This window comes from Octopus sinensis, linkage group LG3, assembly GCF_006345805.1.
Source record: "Octopus sinensis linkage group LG3, ASM634580v1, whole genome shotgun sequence".
NCBI lineage: Eukaryota > Metazoa > Mollusca > Cephalopoda > Octopoda > Octopodidae > Octopus > Octopus sinensis.
The window spans coordinates 90,355,740-90,381,156 of NC_042999.1; the positions used below are offsets into that span (position 1 = coordinate 90,355,740).

Below are 25,417 nucleotides of genomic sequence, written 5' to 3' on the forward strand. Positions count from 1 at the left end.
TGGCAACACATGAGATAGCATCTACAAATATTCACATTATGAAAACTAACATTAATGATCAACTAGGAGCAACTATATTACAGATCTCTATTTTTGGTATAAAAATTCAAGTGATAAAATTGAAAACAACTTTTGTCAACGAAAAATAGCAACTATAGATGATCTATATTAATGAGAGAACGAATTTTCTGTAATTATGAGAATGTATCAGTATATATACACAAGTTTCCAGTATCTGGAAATTTTACAAAAACAGTTAAAATATAATAAAAAATTATATATGGTTTAACATTTACCTTTAATTTTAGAGGACGTTTTCCTGATGTGTGAGCAGTAGAGATGGCACCAAAAGCAGGTTTCTGACTTGAATAACTAGGAGTACCACTAGTGCGACTAGGGCCAACAGGAGACTCCAAAGACTGTGTTCTATCAGAGAGGGGTAGTGAATAGGGTGTATTTCTTTTCTCATTGGTATTTGACTTCAGTGATGGAACGACAGGAGCTTGTGAACTTGCACTTGAGGACAATGGCTGTACATAACCTGGCTTGCCTCCACCAGTTACAGATCTTGAAGAACTAAAATATATCATATAAATACATTAAAAAATTTTCAAAATAAGATGCAAAAATAGTTAATCAATTTAACAATAAACACAGACTATATTTGAGATACATGATTGGTCTATAGAGGAAATTTTCATAGACCTTAAAACCCACAAGATCCTGGCATCACCTCAAACTTCCACAGACAAAGTGATATTGACAGGTTCTAAATTAGGAGAAAAGTGAGAGAGAAAGAGGCACAAGATTAGAACAAATAACCTTTGAATGTCCTACAATATCACTTAGCTTCTGCAAAATGACAGCAAAAATAAATGCATCAACTAAACGCTCATAAGTCGATCCTCATGAAGTACTTCTCATTGACTTCCTATTTGAAAACAGAATTGTAGAACTAGCATACACCTACAAAGATCTAAAAGAGACACTGCATACTGCAAAGCATCATGCATAGATATGTTTTCTATAAGCTTGAAGATGATGATCATATTAACATGAAGTGTAGTGTCTCTTGGATTTGAGGCCATGACATCATGTCACATCCTGAAGACTGATTTTATGACCCAAGAGCAGGAGATAACTAAGAAATACCTTATAAATGAAAGAGACAGTGTAGCTCTTATACATCCAAGATGCAACTGAAAATGTCAGTTATGCCAAATTTCTGTGAACATTACACATGTTAACAATTGCCTAAAAAGTTACCAAAATACTCCCTCCTAGTTCAACATGATGTTAAAGCAATATAGAATGCCATCCACAATGCCCCTTTTGTTGATTTCATATATATATATCAACATAAAGAAGGATTCCAATAAAAACTTCTGAAAAGTGCAAAGTATAAAAGGCCCGTACTAGTTGTTTGAAAAAGAAAAAAGAAATCATGTACAGGCAAAGGTTTGCTAACATCAAATGCATCAATAATTAATGCGTAAATTTACATATATACATAGGGTCATACAATATCTACTCTTATGCAACTCATGCTACTGTCTTTATCACTTTTTAACTCTCTCTTTCTTTCCTATTATTCCTTTCTCTAACACTGTTGCTACTTGTCCCCTCTATCACTATCTCACAACAATAAGTTGAAATATGATTCCTCCAAATCATATTTCAACTTCAAGACTTCACTTCAGGTTACCACCCTCTCTCCTATTTTTACTTTCAGCCATTGCACTTTAGTCTTCAGTTCTGTAAGTTACAAGGTAACATTAAAAGTGCTGCTGCATGTGAAATGCACCCAGTTCACTGTAAAGCAATTGGAACATCAAGTGAAGTCAATGCAGGGTTGTGAGAATTATTTAGTGTTGTTAAGGTTATAGCATCCTCTCTGGTACTGGTACCAAAAAATGCACTGTTGGTGTCAGGAAGGGTATCCAGCTGTAAAATTCCTGGTAAAACTGAGATACTGGAGTAAGACAAAGATCCTTTAATCTGCTGGATTTTATCAAACAATCCAATCCACGTGAGCATGGAAAAAAGTCTTAAAATGATATATGTGTATACACACCCACAGTGGAATACTTCATGAATTTGGCATTGTTTTATAGACTGAATGCCCTTCCTGTCAGCAACCACATTATAATAAAGACTAGGAGCATTTCATCATACCACTGGCACTTCAGGATTTGCCTACCAAGAGTAACATCTTCATTCTACATTCTGTTAACTTTTATTCAGAGTTACTGCTTTCTTAGACAGATTGCCTTTACTTGCAGAGTTCACATCTGAATAGGTTTTCATTCTCTGTTTACAATGCTGAAGTTATATTGATAGAACACCGTCAGTATCTGAGTGAAGGATGAGAGATAGATGGGGCTGAAGATGACAAGAAACCAGTAGAGTTCTGGAATGATGGAGAATGGTGAAGTTTAAAGAAGAGAGGGAAGGGGATCATGTGAATGAGAATATGGGACAAGAGGTGAGAAAGGAGATGGACAAGTCCAATAAAAGAGAGGGCTATGAAAGAGAAGAATGGGGAGATAGAAAGATAAAGATGGGCAGGTAGTTAAGAGATGATGTGAAAACGTTGGGAAATAAGAGAAAAGGAATGACATGGGTATAAGAGGAATCAGATGTACTTTGTAAAAGAAAAAAGTGCATTGGTACAGACATATAATGAATGTGAACAAAAACAGATGCTAAAAAAAGTGCCAGGAGATCCAAGGAGAAAGTAATTGCAGAAGAGGAAGACCAAGGAAAACATGGGCAGAAATTATGAAAGTTGATCTCATAATGAAACATTAAGATAGGAAAAACTTTGTTTTCGCTATAACCAATGAAACTGTTGTCATTTTTGATGACTCAAGTACACTAGTTTTAAGAACATTAAAAAAAAAAACCCTAACAGAAGAAAGGAAAATCCAGAAATTTACTTTAAAAATATGAAATGTATGTATTGTCACTAAAGACAAAAAAAAAAAAAAAAAATGAAATTAGAAAGAAAATTACCTATTTGATAGTTTGCTTTCCACTGATGTATTTTGGGGATCATATTGAAAAACGTCAGGCACCTAGAAACATTAATGAACAGTAGAAATTTAATTTTCAGAGATAATATATATAATTTACAACAAACTATGCTATTTTATTGCTTGATCTACATGCACTGTATGTACATACAGATACACACTGGATAAATGGTGGTGGCTCTAACATATGTTTGCATTTCTGCCACTTATCACACAACTTTCTTGATCACATTTTTCAAAGATACTGTTTGACAGTCCTCATGTCAGTATTTCAAATAATTTAGATTGAGTCATTGAGTTTTAAGACAACAGATATTGTTTCTATAATGTGGTTATGTAATACTTGAACAAAATCATTGAATTCTTGAATAAGGAAAAATTATCTATAAAATATTGGCATAATTCAAGCCAATAGTTTCACTTCGATTTTTGTGCACACAAATTGATACTTTGGAGCTATGGAAAATTAGATATGCAAACTAGCTATAAAGAAAAAACTTTAATTTATAAATTAGTTATATAAAAATTTGGACTATAAGACAAAATTCCACATTTTTGTTTTGTTACAGTATTTCTGTGAAGCTTGTTAGTTATCAAAACAAATTAAACCCTCTCGCATTTAAACCAGTCATACCTGGTCCAAATATTCAATCTAATTTATGTTCAAACCTGTCAGATCTGGCCTCTCACACCTACCCTACAACATCATTCAAAAAATAAGTTATTACATCATCAAAATCTATGAGCTATGAGATAATGTATGATTAATCCAAAACAATGTAAATAAATAAGAATTATATTTGACAGAGAAATCATCTGCTATAAAAAGGAATAACTTTTTCCATATAATTTATCATAATTTCTTGAATTAAATGCTAACAATTTTATACTTACAACTTCTTTTTGATCTTCAGCAAACGAAGGATGATTATCTTGACTGTAAGTTGGACTAGAGGATGCTGAAGAATCCCCATCACTTTCATGCGTTGTAAGGCTTGATTCATTTGTGCTGATATTTGTTTCAGGAACAAGTAATTTGCTGGGAGGGGAGAATATTTTTGAGTGGTCAACTGCCAGGATTTGGTTTTCAGGCACAAAAACTAGAAAATTAAGAGAAAAAAAAAGCAGCGTTTATTTTTGTCAAATGACTTTTATTGGTATTTATTCAAGAAAAGTATTATCTACATGTAGAGTAGAAGTGTTAGTTTCTATGTATAAATTTTTCAGCAAGCACAGACTGACAGAGTGTATTAGTCATCAGACTATGATATATATATATATCATATATATATATCATATATATATATATCATATATATCATAGTTTGATGACTAATACACTCTGTCAGTCTGTGCTAGCTGAAAAATTTATACATAGAAACTAACACTTCTAATCTACATATAGATAATACTAAACAAAAAGCAAGCTTAAAAACTTGCTATTTGTGAAGAAAAATGAATTAGTCAAATCTGAACATTTTCTAAAGAATTAAAAGTTAACAAAACTTTATACTATTAGGGACCAAATTTACAGATAGAACTTTAAAAAATTAAATCTATGCTGTAACATAATACTCACTTGGTGTATCTCCATCAATTTCACTGTTGACCATGTCAGTAACAAAATCACTTAGTGATGAGTATGATGAACTAGTACTGTCTGCTCCATCACTGTCACTACCACTCTCGTCTGAAAGAAATATATATATAATGATTACTAAAGTTGTTGTTAGAGAATGCATTGGTTTGGACATGTGATGTGTATGAGTAAAGACAGCTGTTTACAGAAGTGCCCGTCACTGAAAGTGGATGGTACCTGTGGAGACCCAGGAAGACATGGGATGAAGTGGTGAGGACCAGTCTCAAGATGTTAGTACTCACAGAGGAAATGGCAATGGACCGAGATGTTTGGTGATATGAGGTTCTAGAAGAGTTGCCATGTCAAAGAAACAGTGTTAAAAGAGTTGGATCTCACCCACATGTAACAATAAACTTTTTACACACCCTATTTCAAGTAACCAAACTACCTTTCCTCTTCTAAACTACATCTTTCTCTTCCTCACATTTCCTCTTCATACACTATGATTGTCTTCCACTCCCTTTCCCTGCCCTTACTGCATTACTGCCTTCCTCCACCCCCTCTTTATACCCACCTTTTCATTGGTCACTGCAATCCCCCACTCCCTACTTGCACCTTCTTGGTAATACCTGATCATGTATATTATGACCTACACACTTTGAGGGCCTGCAATTGCCACCATTTATCTCTGTCTTCCTTACTCTTCCATCACATCCATTCTCTGATCTTTGTTACTTGTGAATATACCCTGGCACTTCACCACCACCTCTCTCCTCTCTCTTGCACTGTTGTTGTTTCTCCCTCTCTCTCTTTCCCTTGTTCTTCCCTTAGGCTGGGTAGCCATGTTTCTCCTCTACAGCAGCACAACTGTTTCTGTCCTCATTCTTGATCACTCTCTCTCTCCTCCTCTTGCTTTACCCTCTAGCTAGATAACCAAGTATCTCCTTTACATCAGCACACCTTGTCTTCTTTTTTGTACTTCTCTCTTTCTCTCTTCTTCACCAGGCAACCATGTACCACTTCTATAGAAAGACACCTGTTTCTCCTCCCCTCTCTGTCACATTCTAACCTTTCATCATCTGACACAAGATCCCCTCCTCTAATGCCCATGCCCCTCTCAAAATTCTTTGTCTTGCAAGTTACATGGAAACCCTGCTAGTGCCAGTGCCATGTAAAAAGCATACAGTCCACACTGCAGAGACTTACTTTTGCCACATTTGAAGTGGGTACAAAGATAAATGACACCATTTCTATAAGATTTAAATGGACTATTAAAAGTGACTATAAATGGCAGAGTTTCGAATCAAGGCACCCACAAAAGTCAAATTTCCTCCATTTTGTTGGGAAGCTTTCTATTTTTTTTTAAAGTCAATTTTGAAAATGATGGGGATAAACTTTTTATTTAAAAAATGTTTTGGAAACTTATGACTTGAAAAAGGCCAATGTCTCCATGAACACTCAAATATACAAGTTGATAACATCATGCAAAGTACTTAAGGATGGTTAACTTCCAGGAAGAAAATGTAATTTACCAATAGTGGAATATCTAATTCAGTTCTTGATTATCTGTGATATTCTCACTGGCACTTTCATGACTTGGTCCATCATATATGTACAGAGTTGGAAAGCCAAATTGAGATAGTTTTTAAAATGTATTTAAAATATCATGAATTAAGAGCTAATACTTTGTATACAATAATCTAAAATATTAAATATCTTTTTTGTTATTGATTGATACACTGTAACAGAGTTAGGGAATCAAAATCACAAAATGTTATTACTGAAATGAACCACACGTAGCTGATACAAAATACACCAAACTTAGTCAAGGCAGAGTCCACAATACCATAGTTAATTTTAAGGCTCCAGATATCATCTGTGTAAGGCTACAGATGATATCCACTCATCTCACAGTATCCACAGTGATTACAAATGTTTGCTTCTTTCTGGCTGGTTTGAAATGATCTACCCATCAGCATGACCAAAATTGCAAAGTGCTATCAAATGTATCACCCCCAGTACTTATTTTTTTAAAAGCCTGATACTTGTTTCTTTATTGCCCACAAGAGGCTAAACATAGAGGGGACAAACAAGGACAGAAAAAGGATTAAGTCGATTACATCGACCCCAGTGCGTAACTTGTACTTAATTTATTGACCCCGAAAGGATGAAAGGCAAAGTCGACCTCGGCGGAATTTGAACTCAGAACGTAACGGCAGACGAAATACCGCTAAGCATTTCGCCTGGCGTGCTAATATTTCTGCTAGCTCGCCACCTTTCAAAAGCCTGATACTTATTCCATCAATCTATTTTGCCAAACCACAAAGTTATGGGGGACGTAAACACACCAACATCAGTTGCCAAGTAGTGGTGGTGGATAAGCATGCACATGCAAAGTTTCTTTCAGTTTCTATCTACCAAATCTACTCACAAGGCTTTGGTCAGTCCAAAGTGTCACACAGTGAGACTGAACCCAGAACCATGTTGTTGGGAAGCAAACTTACCACACAACAATTTAAAAAAGAAAAAAAGAATATAATCAGAAGTATTTTCTACTTGAAATTAATTTTAACAGGAAGAAAAAAATCATCTTAAAACTTAACATATTCCCTAGACAAAATTGAACAAAATAAGTTTGTATGGTGTCAAAGAATATAATTACTAACCAGTTGGATTATCATCACTGTGAATTTCTGATGCAGATGTTAAAGCTGCTCCGAGAGAAGAATTACTGTCATAAACTTTAAATTCCACCGGTTGAAGTTGATGTGAATACCATTTTGGTTTATCTCCAATTAAAGATGGATCATAGACAGCAGTTTGAACACGCAGGAACACCACATTAGATGGACACAAAGACCATTCGGCATAAAATTCAACTGCCTGTTATAAAAATAACCATTTAATACTTACTAAATGAATATATAAATGAACAACCATTTTAGTAGCATATACAGAACATTAATATTAAAAAACAGAGTCTAAAAATGAGTAAGATCATTTTAATTTTGATTTTGATTGTTCCAGGCTTCCAAAACCACATATTAATGTGCACAAGTTATAGCCACATACTCAATAATTCAAAGGAGGTTGAAATCATGTGTCATCATTCATTATTATTATTACCATCATGATCTTAATGTCCATTTTTCCATGCATGCTTGGATCAGATGACTGGATGCCCTTTGATTTGCCAACACTCACCTCTTTCTAAGCAAGGAAATAGTTTTCCATGGTTAGACATGTTTTCACAGAAGACTGTAACCAAACATCACCACTTGCTTGGTGGTGATGCTTGCTTACAAATATTGCAGTGAGTCAAGAAAAGAGGGCATACACATGTGCATGCATGCACATATGCATACACACTCTCAATCTAATGCAAGCCTGATTCATGATTGGGCTTTGAATGCAGAGGATTTGTGACTAGAAAGTGAAGCAAGCAGACTTTGCTGGATGTATAACATTAGTGTGCATCAATGAAAATATATTAATGAGCTGAAGAGAAAAACCTGGATATATGAAGAATCAGTTGTAGTGTGCAAGAAAGAAGCTTGTGCTGGTATGGGCATATGGAGGACAAGAGCTCTAAAAAGAAGTGTTATATGCTCAAAGTCAATGGAGCATGTGAAAGAGTGATGCTAAGAAAGACTTGGGATGAAGTGGTGAAGATTTCTCAAAATGTTATATTCCAAAAGAAAGATAACAAAAGATTGATAGGCAATATGTACTGGAGAAAACACAACTATAGAGATGATTTGACTACCTGCACAAGTATGGTGAATCAAATGTTACAGAAAATGGTGGTAGTGACGAAGACTAAATTTTACAGACAGATATATATATATATATATATATATATATAATATATATATATATATATATATATATATATATAGAGAGAGAGAGAGAGAGAGAGAGAGAGAGAGAGAGAGAGAGCATGTATAAAGAACCAGGATGACTAAAGTTATGTGGTGTTTGCAAAGACTTGTTCTGCTTGTCAAAACTGAGATACTGGAAGCACAATATGTATACATACACACACACAATTGAACCCTTTCCCAATTTCCTTCTCAAGCCTTCCCTACTGCCAACCATCTCTATCAATGCTCTCTTCCAAATGCAGTATTCAGATGATGTAATTTAATGAAAACAGAGTTGAATATTACATCAACTTTTTCTGTGATACCAGATCTCTTTTTCACTTCCAGAAATCTCTGCACTTGTTATCCATCCTTCATTCTTAATATTGCCCCTCTACACTCACATTTTACATTGCTCACCCTTCACCAGATTATCTCTCACTCTCACTTTGCACATCTACTCTTTCATACTTCCTTCTGTCTACTACATTATTATTATTATTATTATTATTATTCTGCTCTTTACTCCCTTTGTAGTGTCAATCATTATCTACACTTGTTGCCTTCTTCCACTCATATGTGTCATCAATCACTCCCATACCCCTGTCTGCCAGACATTACAGCCACTCCGCAACTCTATCTGATCTTCAGTGACATCACTTACTCTTTCCTACCTATCCTCCAATTTAAATTTATCAACTACACTTCAAAGCTTGTTCTTCATTTATTATATTCACCTCCTCACCCATTCCTCATCTATAATCATCCTTCATTCTCCTCAAACAGGTTAGCAACCAGTACCTAACTATATGCCCAGTTCTTCTGCTTCTACTCCTATTTACCTTCTTGTATCCTTAAGGTCTACTCTGACATGTCACCACATCATTATTCCCACCATCTTTTTTGTAGAGTAGTCATGTAGCTCTATTACAACAAAAAACCTGTTCTCTTCTAGCTCCTTCTTTCATACTTTAACCTTTTATCTCCTAGCATAAAGCCACATTCATCTCTATGTAGCTTCATTCAGTTTAAGGGAATTTTAGACATGCAAGTTATTTGGTGAACTCACTAGTGCTGATGCCACGAAATAAAATAAAAAAAAGCAATCAGTACACTCTGTTAAGTGCATGGCATTAGTAAGGGCTTCCAGCAATAGAAAGTAATTCAATAGAAAGCAATTCAAAGTAAACAGTGAAGCATGATGAAGTCCTTAGCAGAAAAGTAGATAATGGTTGGCAGCAGGAGGAGCATCTAACTGTACAAGCTCGCCTCAGATAGATTCTTGACCAGCCCATGCTAGCATGGAAACACAGACCTTATATGAACATATCAGTATACATACAAACACTCATATATGTGTGTGTGTGCATGCATTCATGGGCTCATGTTTGTGTCTCCTAGCAATAAGATAAGTGTCTGGCCTTAGAAAATCAGGATCAACAAATTCCACCTGACCTATGCCAGCATGGAAAAGTAGACATGAAAATGATGATCAAAATAACTTACTTGAGTACGAGCAAGCTTTGCTGTAAAGTGAGTTTTCACTGGACGCGATTTCAGGAAGCTGTAAAGCTGAAATGCAACCACAGGACGCGGATACAAGCGAAGTGTTCGAGTGTGTTCACTGAAGTTTCCAAGAATATTTGGAGAATTGAAGAACCGGACCTAAGATAAACAAAATCAACATTTTTGGTTAATAAAAAAAGTATTAAAAATACACAAAAGAAAGAACTTGAAATACAATGAAATGCTTAACAATAGCTGATAAATTTACATAGTCCTTTTCTTAAAAGCACAGGTAAGCCAATGAAACTGTTTCTTGTAAATTTAAACTGAATTATATTGAAAACTACTTCTTTATGGAAGAATCATAATAGTCATTTAAAAGATACATATAACATTATCTTCACTTTTGTTACATTTTGTACCAGTATTATATATTATACACTCTATGGAAAAAAATCATTGAACAGCTATATCCTTGTCATGGATTGCATTTTAACATAGAAAATTTAGTTACAGGATATTCTGTGAATGAAGGGACAACTATATGTTTCTGTGTAGGGTGATATTTCATGTTTCACATTTTAGAAAACTTGGGTTAATTTTAGCAATTTTAAAAACTAAACTCAATACATATATATAAATTTTTTTTAGAACTAATATCTGGTGTAGCACTAATATACACCTGATTACTCCTTGTCATATTTCTGTACATATTTATTGTTTGCAGTATATTAATTCAATTTTCTAAATTGATTTTTTCTCCTGTAAACTTTGTTTTTTCATGGCTTGTCAAGAGTAATTTGCTCCCTCCTTTGCATCTTTCTTGCTTGCAGGTATATCAATCTAACTACCTGTGTTTTACTATTAATTTTAAACACACAATACTCCCACCCACATTGTACACTTTTTATTACTCAATATCACAACTCCACTATGTTCATTTTTAACAATTTTCATTCATATGTCAGAAAGATATACTCTCATCATAAAAGATGTTGATACAGAGTCGACTGCTTTTGCAGTGTGTACGTAACTCGATATTACTGTATCATTATTTACTATTTTTTTTTCAAAATATTATATATACAGACCGTAGTCTCTGTGTTTAAAAAGTGTTATTTCTGTGTAATTGAGGTTGTTTTACTTGACTTTTTTTCCAGAAGTATTCAACTGATACACACCTCAATCATTTCAATTTATAACATGCACAGCACCAGGAAAATTGGTTTTGCATTATAAAATTCCATGGCAATATTTTCAAGAATGTAATGCTTTTAAATTGTGGATGATACCAATAATGCTATTACAGTATAAAGCAGATATAAGAGTCTATGTGTATTTAAGATATCAAGCATGACTCTCCCATAATAAAATTGGTTCAATTTTAATTTGTTAGTTTTTATGCGACTTAGGAAAGGAAATACAGAGTGTATAACTCTTTCCATGGCCTCTGAAACTGATACAAAGGAGAGAAGTTATTCTCAGATTGGAGATCTGATCCAAATGCTTGTAATATCGAAAGCATCCAAGAATCGGGTAGTGATGTTAAACAGGTAATAAATAACATAGATTTTATCCACATATAACTTAGACATAACATGTTACACTTGCATTGGCTTTATGGATAGAGTTCTCAATAACATTCAACAAGAGAAACATGAAAAGCTTGTGTTTGTCTCTCTCTCTCTCTCTCGAGTACAAAGACACAATCATTACTTACATTAAGGAAACAATGTTGTACCTCCTTCTCTCTAGTCTCAGACATTTCAATTAAAATTCTCAAAATCACTACAAATACTAGACTTCATGAACTCTGATGTTCTTTCTGGGTGGCCTCCACATACATTACATTCCAAATCATACTTTAGCTTTGGCACACAAATATCCTAAATTGCTTATAAAAGAAGGCCATCCAACCAATTGGCTAAGATCCATTCACCAACACAATATAACCTCTGGACCACTACATGGTGTATCTCCTCCTGCTCTGCCCATTCTATTACTATTATCATTGCCTCTACTTCTAAGTAGTAGCTTGCTACATACCCTAAGCTCACCCAATTTAGGTATTTCTCCTCTTATGTATGTTATTGCTCATGCCTTGCAATAACCATTTTTCCAACTCTTCCTCCTCAGAATCTTTGGAATTCCCATTTTCAAATCTATTTTCTGAAGATTCCAACTAATGTATGTTCAAACTGTCATATACGACAATCACGAGCTCAGACACTTTTCTCAAAATCATAAAAATGAAATTACTTGCAATATTTTATTTTGTTTGTCTTTATCTAATATAGAGTACTCATACAAAAACCTTTCAATGTGATCTTTACCTTTTATCACCTCAGAATCAAAACAAATCAGGATCTGTCAAGTACTCTTGTTACTTTAGTTAAATATGTGCAACCCCAATACCTTCATTTTATATTTAAGTCATATATACTTAAAATAAAATTTAACTTACCATTGCAACACGTGTTGCCACATCCACTGAATCAACATCATTACCGTATATAAGAGGATTGAAACCTGTGTTTGAGTCAAAGCTCTCTCTTCGTTTTAGTAGCTCAGGACTTTGAGCTAAAGCATCTAAGTTTTTAATAGGCTGAGGAGTCATGCTCATACTGGCAAGGGCCTGAAACAGAAAATATATTATTCTAGTAATTCAAAAACACTAAATAGGATTAATAAACTTGTTACAAAATTAACAAACTCGCTTAAGTGCTGCATATCAAATTATAGTAAGGTGAACAAAAGAATAAGAATTACGATCTCTGTTGCTGCCGACATAATCATCATTTCATGTCTGTTTTCCAAGCTGGAATGGGAAGGATGGGTCATCATGGTCTGAGTCTCTTCTTATTCAGAGTTATTGTCTTCCTAAACAGGTTAGATCATGTTTAAGTCGTACATTTTAAAATTTGGCATTTTTTCTACAACTGGAATCCCTTCATAACAAAACCACATTACAAAGTGTAATGGATTTATTTTATTGTGGCACCAACAGTAGAGAGGCTGCCATATCCTATGTTATGGGTTAATAGAAAAGATAAAGTGATAGATGATTGTAAAATGGTCATTGGTAAGAATGTAAAGGATTTCAGTAATGGGTATCTTAAAGGAGAGTAAGTGGAAGCTAGCATTATATAAGGGTAATGTCTGCCACCAAGAAATGGATTAAATGGTAAGTAGTAGAAATGGTGATGGATGGGAGAGGAAGTGAAGGCTGGTGGAGGTGGTGTATTTGATATAGTGCAATTCCTCATTAACCAGGCATCACGATAGATGTATGGAAGCTGAGGGAGAAGGAGTGTTGGCTGACAGTACAGGTGTTGGAAAGGGATGTAGTGGATACAAATGGTTATAGTGGTAGGATTAAGCATAAGCAGATCTAGTGTTTCTTTCATTGTACAGGTAGCAAAGTACAGTGAATAGGGGGGAAGAGTAGAGGGATGAGGTGTCAGATTGGCAAGAAAGGCAGCAGCTGAAGGCTTACTTGTACAAAATGGATCAAAGGCTAGATGTAGACATATATTTCAACATGTTTTGCTATGCTTATGAGGTGGCCTTCACCAGAACTGCAGGTCACCTATCATCATGTTTCTTAGTGATCTTCTTTAGATTCTATTTACTTGGAGCATGTGGCAGTTCCTTATACAGTTGTCATCTTCCATACACATCACATGCCGCTACAGTTTTCTCTTTTGCATACTATATCTGATCCTTGTTATTTGCAGCTCGTTCATGCACACTAATGTTACAAATCCAGTGAAGCATACTTGTTTAATTTCTCCCGTTAGTCTTTGCAAAGCCTCTACATTCAAGGTTACATCTTGCAACCATGCAGCATCACTCTTCGTACACAAGCATCATACCATCAGATCTTTTTCTTTGTGAGGAAGAAACTCTTAGTTACTGTATCAGGAACACCTTCACCTCTTTTATAAATTCTGATACAAGAGCTAGCTCATCAGCATAGAAGAATTCCCAAGGATAGACAGTATCAAACTTAAGATATGCTCTCAACTCATCAGTGGTTCTTCTCATTGAGATTACTGGTTGAGTATATCTGGAATCATGATAGTGGAAGACTGTGTCTCTATCCATGATATTAGAATTATCTATGAAATTTTGTAAGGTATGACTGACAGACTCAAAAGCAAGTCTACGTGGCATTGTGCACTCATTTCATACTTTCAACCTGGCTTGGTTCAGGGCATCATGATGGTTCTCTTATCAAATCTGATGAAGACCTAGCAGTACTAACACTGTGTCCTCCATTTGCAAGCTCAGATCTGAAGGTTGCTTTGAACACTAGAGTGAAGCATTCTGACTACATGTACAAACCAACACAGTCGGATTTTCTTTCATGCTTAGAATCTTGTTTAGGTAGAACACTTGGAAACAATTAAGCTTTTTAGCACACGATTAGTACCATAAGCTAGAATTTTATTGTTTATATCTGGAAAAAGCAAGTAAATATAAACATTTCTTGAATGAAGACAAAATAATCTAACAGGACTTTAAAACCAGTGTCTTATTGATAGAGTGGATGTTTATAAAAATAAAGCTAATTTAATTCAAAATTTTCAAACTATATATTGTCATATATATGTTTCTCCTCCAACAAAGTAAATAAATTCATGAAACTGCATTAATAGCTACCTGTTTGAGATGATTTTTTAATTTGCCTCCTTCGTGATCTGGCAGTAAAGGCAATTCTTCTGCTCCAGTGGGAGCTTGGATCTGAGTATTTATAAAAAAAGTACAGTAGTTACAAACATATATAATTTATAAGAAATTCAAAGTCAATAACATTAAAAAACCACTTCAGAGAAATTACTGACAAAGATAAATTACAACGAACATGAAACTGTTCTCTGTCTTTAAACAGCAGGCAAGCTAGATTGATTTACTACTATCAGATTCCACTGGTTTCTAGTTTGGTTTATTCAAATCTGGCATTGTAAAATTGTAAAGATCATGAGGGGCTGATATGTTACACATAAAATAGGTCAAGTAACCAATTGTGAAACTCGACTTGAAACATTTGCTAAAGGTTTTCTATTATAAATTAGTGCATGTGCATGTGTGTAAATAGCACAAATATACATATGTATAAAATATCAATTAAGACAACATAAATTGGGAATTTATATTCTGTTCATTCATCTAATTGTCAAGTAATTTTCATTTAGTGATAATGAATTATGAAGTAGCAAGAGTAGAATGTTAAATTCATGATAAAATATGAAAGAGGAAGAAATGTGTGTATGTGTATTAGAAGAGAGAGAGAGAGGCAAGAAACATCTTAATCTAATGAAGTTTGCAAACCAAAAACAAAAAAGTTGTATACCTTGTTAGAATCCAAATCTACAAGCCAAACATCATCAGGCATCGTGAAGCCTGCCTTGTACAAGAAGAAACTTGATGGTACTCCAATAATATAAGGAGTTGGTACCAACAACAGCTGTAACAGAAAAAAGTTAAGTTTCCAGTAATGTAACAACAAAAACCTTTCAGAGTATTATATTCTAAACCAAGTAAATTACAAACTAAAATAAAATAAGAATTAGTCACATCAAGATATATTACATTACAATGTTTTATTTCTCCAGTTTCAATTTATTTAGTTAAATTGTAAGGTAAAGCTACATAATACTAATCTTACAATCAAAGAAATATTTAACCTATGATATTTAATATATATATATATAATAATATTTTTTTTTGTCAACAGAATGAGAAATAATCTGTTTTGACAGAGTACTATATGATTCCTCAAACATTTCATACACTGTCACAGGAATTTTGAGCCAATTATTTGGCTATATTCATTTATAATTCTGTATTCTGTAATTGTATATTCTGAAGAATATTTAATGATTCTTCAGAATATAGAATCACAATACTTTAATTAAGCTGTCAATGAACATTTTAGTTATTGACCTTTTCAATTAGCAGAGAGATCATATTCAAGAACATTTTCTTTTCCTAAGTTAGTCAGTAGAGAGGCACCAATTTAACCATAACTATAGAGAAATTGGAGCAGTTGTGGTTCAGACTGAATACTTGTAGGCCAATATTTTCAGAAAAAACATAGGGATGCACTCCTTAGAAAGGACTATTAGATCAAATGTTTAATTTATAGTCTGAGAGGTGAGAAACAATGAGGGTGACAGGAAGAGGAGAACTAGCTGGATAAGTTATGCAGATAGCTTGTTCAGGAGAGCAGAGGCCATTGTAGTTGTGATACTAGATGCTCATAGGTGAAACAGTGTCTGTGAATCTGACTTCAGTGTTGATGACTGAAACATTACTAAACAGACAACCAGTTGTCTTCTGAATGCAGTCTAAGATGTTTGTGTATAGCTTTAATATTGTTTCATATATGTCAGCTTTGCCACAACGTGAGTTTTACTTCAGCTTTATATAAAGCTCAATAAGTGAATGGATTAAAAGTATATCCAAGTCCTAAAATAGAATCCTATTCTTTGTTATATGATTTTGCCAGTATTGAATATATGGACCTGTAATGAGAGGGAAACATGTGGGATATATTACCGAAAACTGACAGAGGGTGGATTTGGACAGAATAATATTGACACACACACTATAATGGTCTAATCAGACAGAAAGTTGCCAAATGAATAAAGACATGTGCCAATCAAAAATGGGCAACTCTAACTCAGAAAGGGCTGACTGTTTATCACTTCTATTACTTTTGAGATATTGGAAATAAGACGGTTGTTGAAAGAGAGCTTGTCCTTCTTGTGGATGGGATACTACAGCCTGTTATGATTGGGCCAAAGCCTGGGGAATGTTTGTGAGTGACTTCATGCCACTTAGTTCAGAGGCTTTTCTTTTGATGCAATCTAAGATATCTAAGTATGTATGTAGCAGCAACATTGGCCAAGGTATGAGAGCAATATTTCTATCTGAGCTTTTTAGACTAGTATTTGTCGAAGGCTGAAATATTTGGGGTTCTGAAGAAGAAGGCCAGGCTTTGAGATAGAATTTTTGCAATGTTGAAGATATGTGATTGCCAGCTGAGATAATCAATGATAGTGAGGCCTGACTTTGAAAGAAATTGTGAATTGTGGTGTACTATTCCTATTCAGAAGTGTTGAAGGTGGAGTGTGACAAATTATTCTTGATATGTTCTGTAATTGGAGGTTTTTTGCTGTTGAAAGGATATTTTTGAGGCTTCTGGTCATAGAGTCTATACAAATTTGGTATGAGGTATCAAGGTTGTATGTGGATAATGTCTAGATCTGGAATGTTAAGAAGAAATTGAAGGTAGTATCATATGCATATTAGTGGGCATTGTTTGAGATTACGAGAAGTAGGTCATTGATGTATAAGAGGAAGAATGTTGGAGACAAACTCTGAGGTATGCCAGAAAGAACTCCATCAGTACATGCTGCAATAAACAGAAAGTCACTAATGCAAGAAATGAGGGTCAACAGAGTATATAGGCAAAAGAGTTTTACAAAGAGAATCAAGTTTCAGACATAGTTGAAAGCTTTGCAGCTGGAAAAAGCAACAACACAATTTCACATAATTTCTGAAGGGCACTAATGACATCAGTATGAGATGGTGGGAGAATCATAAGAATTCTGAGCATGGAAGACATTGATGAGGATGATGCTAAAGATGAGTGAAGTGAGGTTGATGTTTTCAGTAAGATAGTTATTGGTGGTTGGAGTTTGAAGAGTGGAAAGGAAAAAGATGTATTTGAAGGAATGAAAGGAGGGAGATAAACTTTTACCAAGTTAACAGGAAGTCTTTGTTACTGATAATCAGATAAACAATGAATGGCAGGAAGACACCATGCTTCAGAGTGAAGGTTACATAAAGTGAATGTGCAAAGTGGAAAGCAGAGATGGACTATAGATAAAGTTCAAGAGATTTATGTCTTGGAGAAGAATAGGGTGAGCAGTTTGTCGATTAGTAAGAGATAATGAGTCATTCCAAGGAACAGAGGCCATTATAGTAGTGATAGAAAAGACAGACAGTGTATTTCTCTTCACTCACTTCCTTCTATGTATATCTTCCTCTTTATGTCTGAATTTTTTCACTTTATATGATATTTATCTTTATATATATATATAATATGTTGCCATTTCAAAATTTAATTACTCTTCAGTATATCTTTGTAGGGTTTAAAATTCAAAATATATTTTAAATTCAAATTAAGAACTTGAAAATGGAGGTTACCTGTTCTGCACTACTCATACATGTTGGAAGTAATGGAATTACAGGAAACATATATTCCAGTGGATATAACATAGACACAAAGGCCATGACACTCATCGAAAGGGCATTATAATCTCGGGATTGTAAAACAATCTAAAAAACAAATGTTTCAAAACATTCAAGGCAAAAGTATACAGAGAGTATCATTCCATTAAGAATATTTCCTAATGTTAGCAGAAAGTAAAATACATGTAAAACTGATATTTTGTGACTAAATATTGATTTAAAATTAAACAATTTCAATTTAATAAAAATAATAATATAACTGATATTTAAAAATGATGTATAGAATGTAAAAGCTATCTTTGATTACAGACAATGGTAAAATATTACTGATACTAAGAGTGTTTTTATGGACATTTCCAACAAAAAGATTTTGATATATATCAGTACATCTACCTTCATTGTGATATGTTTAAACAAGATAGCCTAGTCTGGTTAGATAACATATACAAGAGTAAAAAAAAAAATGCTATTCATAATGAAAGTTTTAGTATATAATCAGATAATTTCTCTTCAAGAATTTAAAACTGTTTCCTTTATTAAGTTATTATGAAATTTTTATGAAGCAAATCTTTAAGTTACAGATTTGAATAAGAAGTTCTGATGTCATAAATTTACTAAACTGAGTGCACTCACTGAATCATATTTCATGCTGTCAATAGTACTATCAGTGATAAAGTTTTAAATATCATGATTATGTAGGCAGTATGGTACAGGAGACATAAAAGACAACTATTAGAATGTGTATAATTTAACTAAATATGCTTATATATATAAAAAAAAACCCAAAAAACAAGAGATAAAAAGTAAAACAAAATCAATTTTAGAATCAGAAAAACAATTAAGTAAATAAAGAGTTTTAACAAATATTTATCAAAGAAATGAGTTTTAACAAATATTTATCAAAGAAATAACTTTTTGAACAAATATATTAATATTGTAAACTATTAAAATCTAAGAAATTACATTACATTAGGATATCATAAATGCTTACCTTATGTTCTAGCAATATAAGTGTCAACACTCTGAGGCAGGTTTCCACACCAAGTAGTTCTAAGGGCAGATGGAGAGGAAAATCTACTAATGTAAACCGAGTATGATCAGGTAAGGCAAAGAGAAGAGAAGAGGAAACCATATCTTTCGGTAATACTTGTACCTGAAATAAAAAGATAGGTAAAACAGAAATATTCCCACCTGAGTATTAATATAGTAAATATACACTATATGTTTATAATAATTGCCATAAACAATAATTTTCATAAAATTATCAATTTTAATTTTTGTGAATCAAGTTTTTACTTGAATGACAACTGCAAGTGCAATTTAAATACTTTGAAGAGAAGTCTAAGTTTTATCAAATTCAATTAAAAACTTTCAACATATATTGGTTTCAAATTTTGACACAAGGCTAGCAATTTTGGGGAGTGGGTAAGTTGATTACATTGACCCCAGTGCACAACTGGTACTTATTTTATTGACTCTGAAAGGATGAAAGGCAAAGTTGACCTCAGCAGAATTTGAACTCTGAGCATAAAGACAAACAAAATACCACAAAGCGTTTTGCCCAGCATGCCAACGATTCTGCCAGCTCATTTTCTGCATATATTAAAAACATTAGCAAAAAAAAACCCCTTTAAATTTGATGTTGATTTATATATAAGATCCAATATATTCTTTGTGAATCAGTTGGAAACAGTTTGTGATAGATGATGAAAACATGAAAATAGCACACATTAAAATACAAACATTATATATAAGTATAGTAACATATCAACAATAGAATGTAGACAAAATATGTACATCTATTATAGTATTATCACTGCTAAAACTATAGTTACAACTATTTAGATTTTTTTATATTTTCATTAAAATACTGTATATTCAATATATGTTTTCAAAGTAAATGATAGATACTTAAAAATAAAGCATAAACTATATTTCTAATTCTTGCAATTTATAGAATGAAGTTGAACAATATAAAAAAAGAAAAAATCTTTGAAATATTTATAACTATATGATGTGAGAAAATTGTGTCTGTTTGAAAATATACAATATATGAAATGTAGTTTATGTGTGAATGGCAAAGTTGATAAATACTAACTATTACTAGGATCCAGATCAGCCAAGAGAAATTTATAGAATTTTGCTGATGTAAGACTTTTATCAGTTGTCCAGCAGCATTGCATTATATTTTGCTAAACAGTAAATGAAAGATGTAATTCACCAGAATATGAACCTGCAGTGACTGGAGAAGAAGTTCAGTGTGGTTCATTGAATGCACAATATTAATCTAAGAAAAGATTTAGTTATAAACATGTTGAGAAATAAACAAGACAAATATAATTTAATGCAAGCTGTAAAATCAACATGTTACATGACGAATGCTTGCTAAAGAATTTGAATATCACAATATATATGTTAAATGTATTTGTATATATATATATATATATATATATATATATATATATATACTTCTTTTTTGTAACACTTAACCAGTTGAAATAGGAAAGGAGACGAATGAAAGTGGATCATGGTAGGAGGAGAGAAATTATCATATACCATGAAAACTAAGACACACTCACACACACACTAATGCAAGCTCACACACCCACATCTATATCTATCTGTCTCCCTCTTTCTCCTTTACTCTCTCTCTCTCTCTCTCTCATTGCTCATACGTGACCAATGTCCATCTTTCTTTTCCTTCAGGGCTGTTGTAAAGACTGCACATATCCTTTCTATCTCTCTCTTTTATCTTTTCTCTTGTCAAAGAAAATATTTCTCCACCGTTCACTATTTTACCTTTGTCTGGTCTAACGACCCTCCATGTTTGTTTTTGTTTGGTTTCCTTGTATGTCTCCACTGTCCTGTTTTTGTTCTCAACTTTGACGCTCCATAAATCCCAAATTTTCTTTTGGCTTTTGTTATTTACAGTTTGTGACGTCCTGTACCCATATATGCATATATATATATAAATATATATATATATGTATATATACATATAGTGTCCAACCCATCCCAGCATGGAAAACAAATGTTGAAGGATGATAATGTTATATATATACATAACTACATCACAAGGATTATGATGTAACAATAGAATTTGATGATTTTTCCACTACATTTTTGGTGTCCTCAAATTCATGTCTCAAGCAAAATCTGTTTGCAATCAAACACACACAAACTAAAAGCTGAAATATTGACATTAAACAGAGCATACTGTTCAGAGCTGTTGAATTTGTTCCACTTTATGATTCAACATAAGCTCTAAATTATTTGAGTTGTTCTGTTTATTTCTGCATTCAAAAGTTCACTCTGCTGCCTTCTTCATCTCATCCTGTTCATAAAATGTGATGACCAAATTAATTTTCTTCTTTATCATCCATCAACATCGTTTAACGTCCGTTTTCCATGCTAGGTAAATCTAATCAATAATTTGTACAAATGTTTGAATCAGTTTCATCTCAAAATTTATCAAGAGAGAACATAAATATGAAATGGGTTGATAAAATTCTAGTTTTCTGGAATATTCATATCATCCTTTGACCAACCTATGGTTGGTTGGAACCCTATTGACAATCCCTTTCCACACTACACGGTCCTGCATTGCCGTGTTCAGATCCAGCCCTGAGTCCGAAGATATAGTACCTGGAAATGTCAGTTTCCTGGAGAAAACACTTCCAGAGGGATACCATAGGAGCAGGGATGAGATAACCTCTTTCTCTGCTCAATGACAGTGGCCAGCAAATTGTGGCTGTTTCTGTTTTAGCTCAAGGGATATTGCTATCAGATTTCCAAAGATGTTACTAAGTGTTGAGTGTGATCGCCAACTGATGTTCCATATCTTTCTCAACAGGTTGATATATGGTCAGGTCGCTCTTTAGTGCTACTGGTAACATGTAACCCAGTACAAACTGTCACATGGTTGGGTTGTCGGCAACTAACTGGAAGTCCATCAAGCTTGCTTGGTGAGGAGGGTGATGTTGGACACCCTGCGGGATGAAAAGCCCTGTCAAAGGGCGGAAGAACTACTGTGTAGTCAATGGCCAATTCAACAATGTTTGATTGTGACGCATGTGTGAAAGCTTGTTTGTTTGTGTGTGTGTGTGTGTGCATGTATTTTTGTGAGTGTTGTGTTCAACATATTGTATAACATTTAAAATTTTTATGTACTTCTACATCCTTAAATTTATTTTATTCTCTTGTCTCTATTTTATCTTCATCTTTCTATCTGTGATTAGGGTATGTGGGGGTACACCCCACATGGCATAATGTCCATGCCCTGAGCTGAGGTAAATGCAGCCTGCCTAGGAGAAGGAAATCTCTTATAAGAAAAACCAGCCACATAACTGAAATACCAAGTTGATGTCTGGCGCAGGATAAATTTATCTCATTGTTAGGGAGAAGTCTTAAGCCTTGGGTGGCAATCTCCCTTGGGATGGTCTCATATGTAAAAATACTTGGATGTAGCACTGGTGATCCACTTCTGTATCAGCTACTGAAAGAAATACCATGATGTCTGGAATATTAACCGTATCCTCAATGAGTATAATTATAATCTGCACTATGTTTCAATTGATTGATTTCTGGTTGTTATCTAGGGTTTTCTACCTAAATGTCATAGTCAAAACAACTAGAATTAGGAACCTAAGGATAATAACATTTTTATCTATTAGGTCACTGACAGAAGTACAACTATTGTTAAGTTATAGGTTATTAAATTTACTTTTCGGGTAGTGGTAGCTATATTCTCTACATTGTTCCTTTCTTTCCTGGATATGTAAAAGAGATATTTTCAGTCACATCACTGCTGCACTCATGTATTGCTATCCTCCATCATATAGGTGGCATGGTGTGGGAAAGCTGGTGTGATAGAAGAGAACAAGAGAGATAGGGGATGACAAAAAGAAAAGAAATAGGAAGGTTGAATGAGTGGTGTTGCAGGTCTTATTAACTCCTGGATCAATGCTGGTTTGGCATATGGTGTCTAGATTGCATATGGGTGATGCATGGCTGGAGAAAGTTAAGGAGGATAGAAGGGCTGTATCTTTTGCAGAAGAGTGGGCATTGTCAGTGTGGCAGTAAGGAGGTTGTTAATGAATAGAAAGAAGAGAGTGAAGAATAAATCTGAATCCTAGAGCACACCAGAGTTGGTCAAGATTGGTACAAAAAGAACTTCATCAACATATGCTGTGATGATGCAATCCAAAGTTTCCAAACCAAGAGATGACAGATGGGTGGAGTCCATAGGTGGGAAATCCTGACATATTCAAAGGCTTTGATGATATGCAAGTCAGAAATATTGCTTTCATCAAGCAACTTTAAAGCAAAAACTTATTGGTGAGTGACATAAGAGCAATTCTATAGAAGTGAGGAGTTCTTTCTACACAGAGAGAGAGAGAGAGAGAGAGAGAGAGAGAGAGAGAGAGAGAGAGAGAGAGAGAGAGAGAGAGAGAGAGAGAGAGAGAGAGAGAGAGAGAGTTAAAGTACTGGAAAGTGTCATTGTTAATGGTGGTCTCCTTTACCTTAAAGCTGTTAAAAAATGAGTGCTACAGGGTAATTGTTAGCTGGATCAGAACTGCTTTTCTTTGAAATAGATCTACTGAAGTATGCTACTGAACTTCAAGGCATATTCCTATAGAAAGTGAGAGATTAAAGAGTCCGGCAGATATAGGAGTAAGTTCACTCCTTGATGGTAGTGGCAAATTTTCTCTTTGTTTAACACTGATTCTTTAGACTAGATGAACTCTCAACTGGAGCTGATGATCGATTTTATTAGTTGATGTTTCATCCACTGAAAAATCTTTTGCTTCTTGAGAACCAGAAGCTGTCAGTATTCTGAGAATACTTGATAGCTTAGAATATGTGATCAAGGTCTCAAGAGACAAAGACAAATAATAATTAAAAAATATGATCGTTTCTTTTTAAATGAACTTCAGTAAGAATAAAAAACAAAAATTTATTGCCGACAGAGAAAGAAACAAAAAATTTGATAAAGAGATTAATTCACATTTAAAGTTTTGTTTATAAGTGACAATTGAATGATTATTTACCTCTACCCTGGTTTTTGCTGGCACCGGTACAGGTGCACTAAGCAGACGTAACATCCAGATTTCTATTTCTCGAATTTCATGAAGAACCAAACCAGGAATACTGTCAGTACATTGTCCGGTCAAAACACTCCATACTGTATCCCTGGAATTTAGAATTCAACATTGATTTATGTTTTAACTGAAAAAAACTTTGTAACATTATATTTATTGGTGAATAAAAAGCACTTTTCCCCATATTTTTTTGGGTGTATAATGTGAAAAATAAATGATTCCTGGTATGCCTGAGTGGTAAGAAGTTTGTTAGGTACCGATATAACTGTGTGGTAAGAAGTTTGCTTCATAACTACATTGTTCCAGGTTCAATCCCATTGTGTGGCACCTTGGACAAGTGTCATCTACTATAGCCTCGGGCCAACCAAAGCTTTGTGAGTGGATTTGGTAATTGGAAACTGAAAGAAGTTCATCTTATATGTATGTATATATCATTGTATGAGTGCATGTTTGTGTTTGTCTCTAACAACCACTTGATAACCAAAGTTAGTTTATCTATGTCCCCACAACTTAGCAGTTCAGAAAAAGTGACTAATAGAATAAGTAACCGACTTTAAAAAAAAAAATATTCGAGATATCCACAGAAGTAATGTCTCATCTAGCTGTAAAAGGTGTATAAATCTGTAAACACAGTCATGTTACTATTGTATTAGTACAAAATGATAATAGAATAAACTAAATAAAATTTTTATATATTTATATATTTTATAATTTCAAAAAAATGCTACTTCATATAAAATTTAACTAAGAGATTTGTATGCTTCAATATATCATTTTATAAAAAGCACGTAGAAATAAAATTTAAGATTTAAAAAACAAAAACATTTTCATATGTATTTTTTCTTTTCTATTAGATCCAACCAAAATGCAGATATATGGGAAACTACCACCTGTGTCATCTCTTGTGAAAGGTAGGAGAGTCCAGTTTGCTGGACATTGTTGTAGAGCTGAAAACGAGGCAATTTCTACTCTTCTCCTCTGGAAGCCATCTACTCGCAATACCAGAGGGCGCACACTCTCCTACTCTGATGTAATCTCCAGGGATACAAGCATCCAGCAACAGGACCTC

General features: G+C 33.9%; 1 protein-coding gene across 15 annotated transcripts in view; it reads right to left on the reverse strand.

Moving 5' to 3' along the window:
* LOC115209646 (MAP kinase-activating death domain protein) overlaps nt 1–25,417 on the reverse strand; it is a 185,654-nt gene that overhangs the window by 119,547 nt on the left and 40,690 nt on the right. For all 15 annotated transcript variants that reach the window (XR_004998265.1, XR_004998263.1, XR_004998264.1 and 12 more), the window contains 12 exons: nt 24,298–24,439; nt 19,239–19,400; nt 18,203–18,334; nt 15,339–15,452; nt 14,648–14,728; nt 12,447–12,617; nt 9,983–10,141; nt 7,280–7,496; nt 4,614–4,724; nt 3,930–4,135; nt 3,016–3,077; nt 297–576 (listed from right to left, as the gene is read on the reverse strand). Coding sequence is in view for 12 of the 15 variants with exons in the window: in XM_036501146.1 (XP_036357039.1) it covers nt 297–576; nt 3,016–3,077; nt 3,930–4,135; nt 4,614–4,724; nt 7,280–7,496; nt 9,983–10,141; nt 12,447–12,617; nt 14,648–14,728; nt 15,339–15,452; nt 18,203–18,334; nt 19,239–19,400; nt 24,298–24,439 (1,837 nt within the window). In the remaining 3 variants the exon portion in view is untranslated. The remainder of the gene's footprint in view (nt 1–296; nt 577–3,015; nt 3,078–3,929; nt 4,136–4,613; nt 4,725–7,279; nt 7,497–9,982; nt 10,142–12,446; nt 12,618–14,647; nt 14,729–15,338; nt 15,453–18,202; nt 18,335–19,238; nt 19,401–24,297; nt 24,440–25,417) is intronic.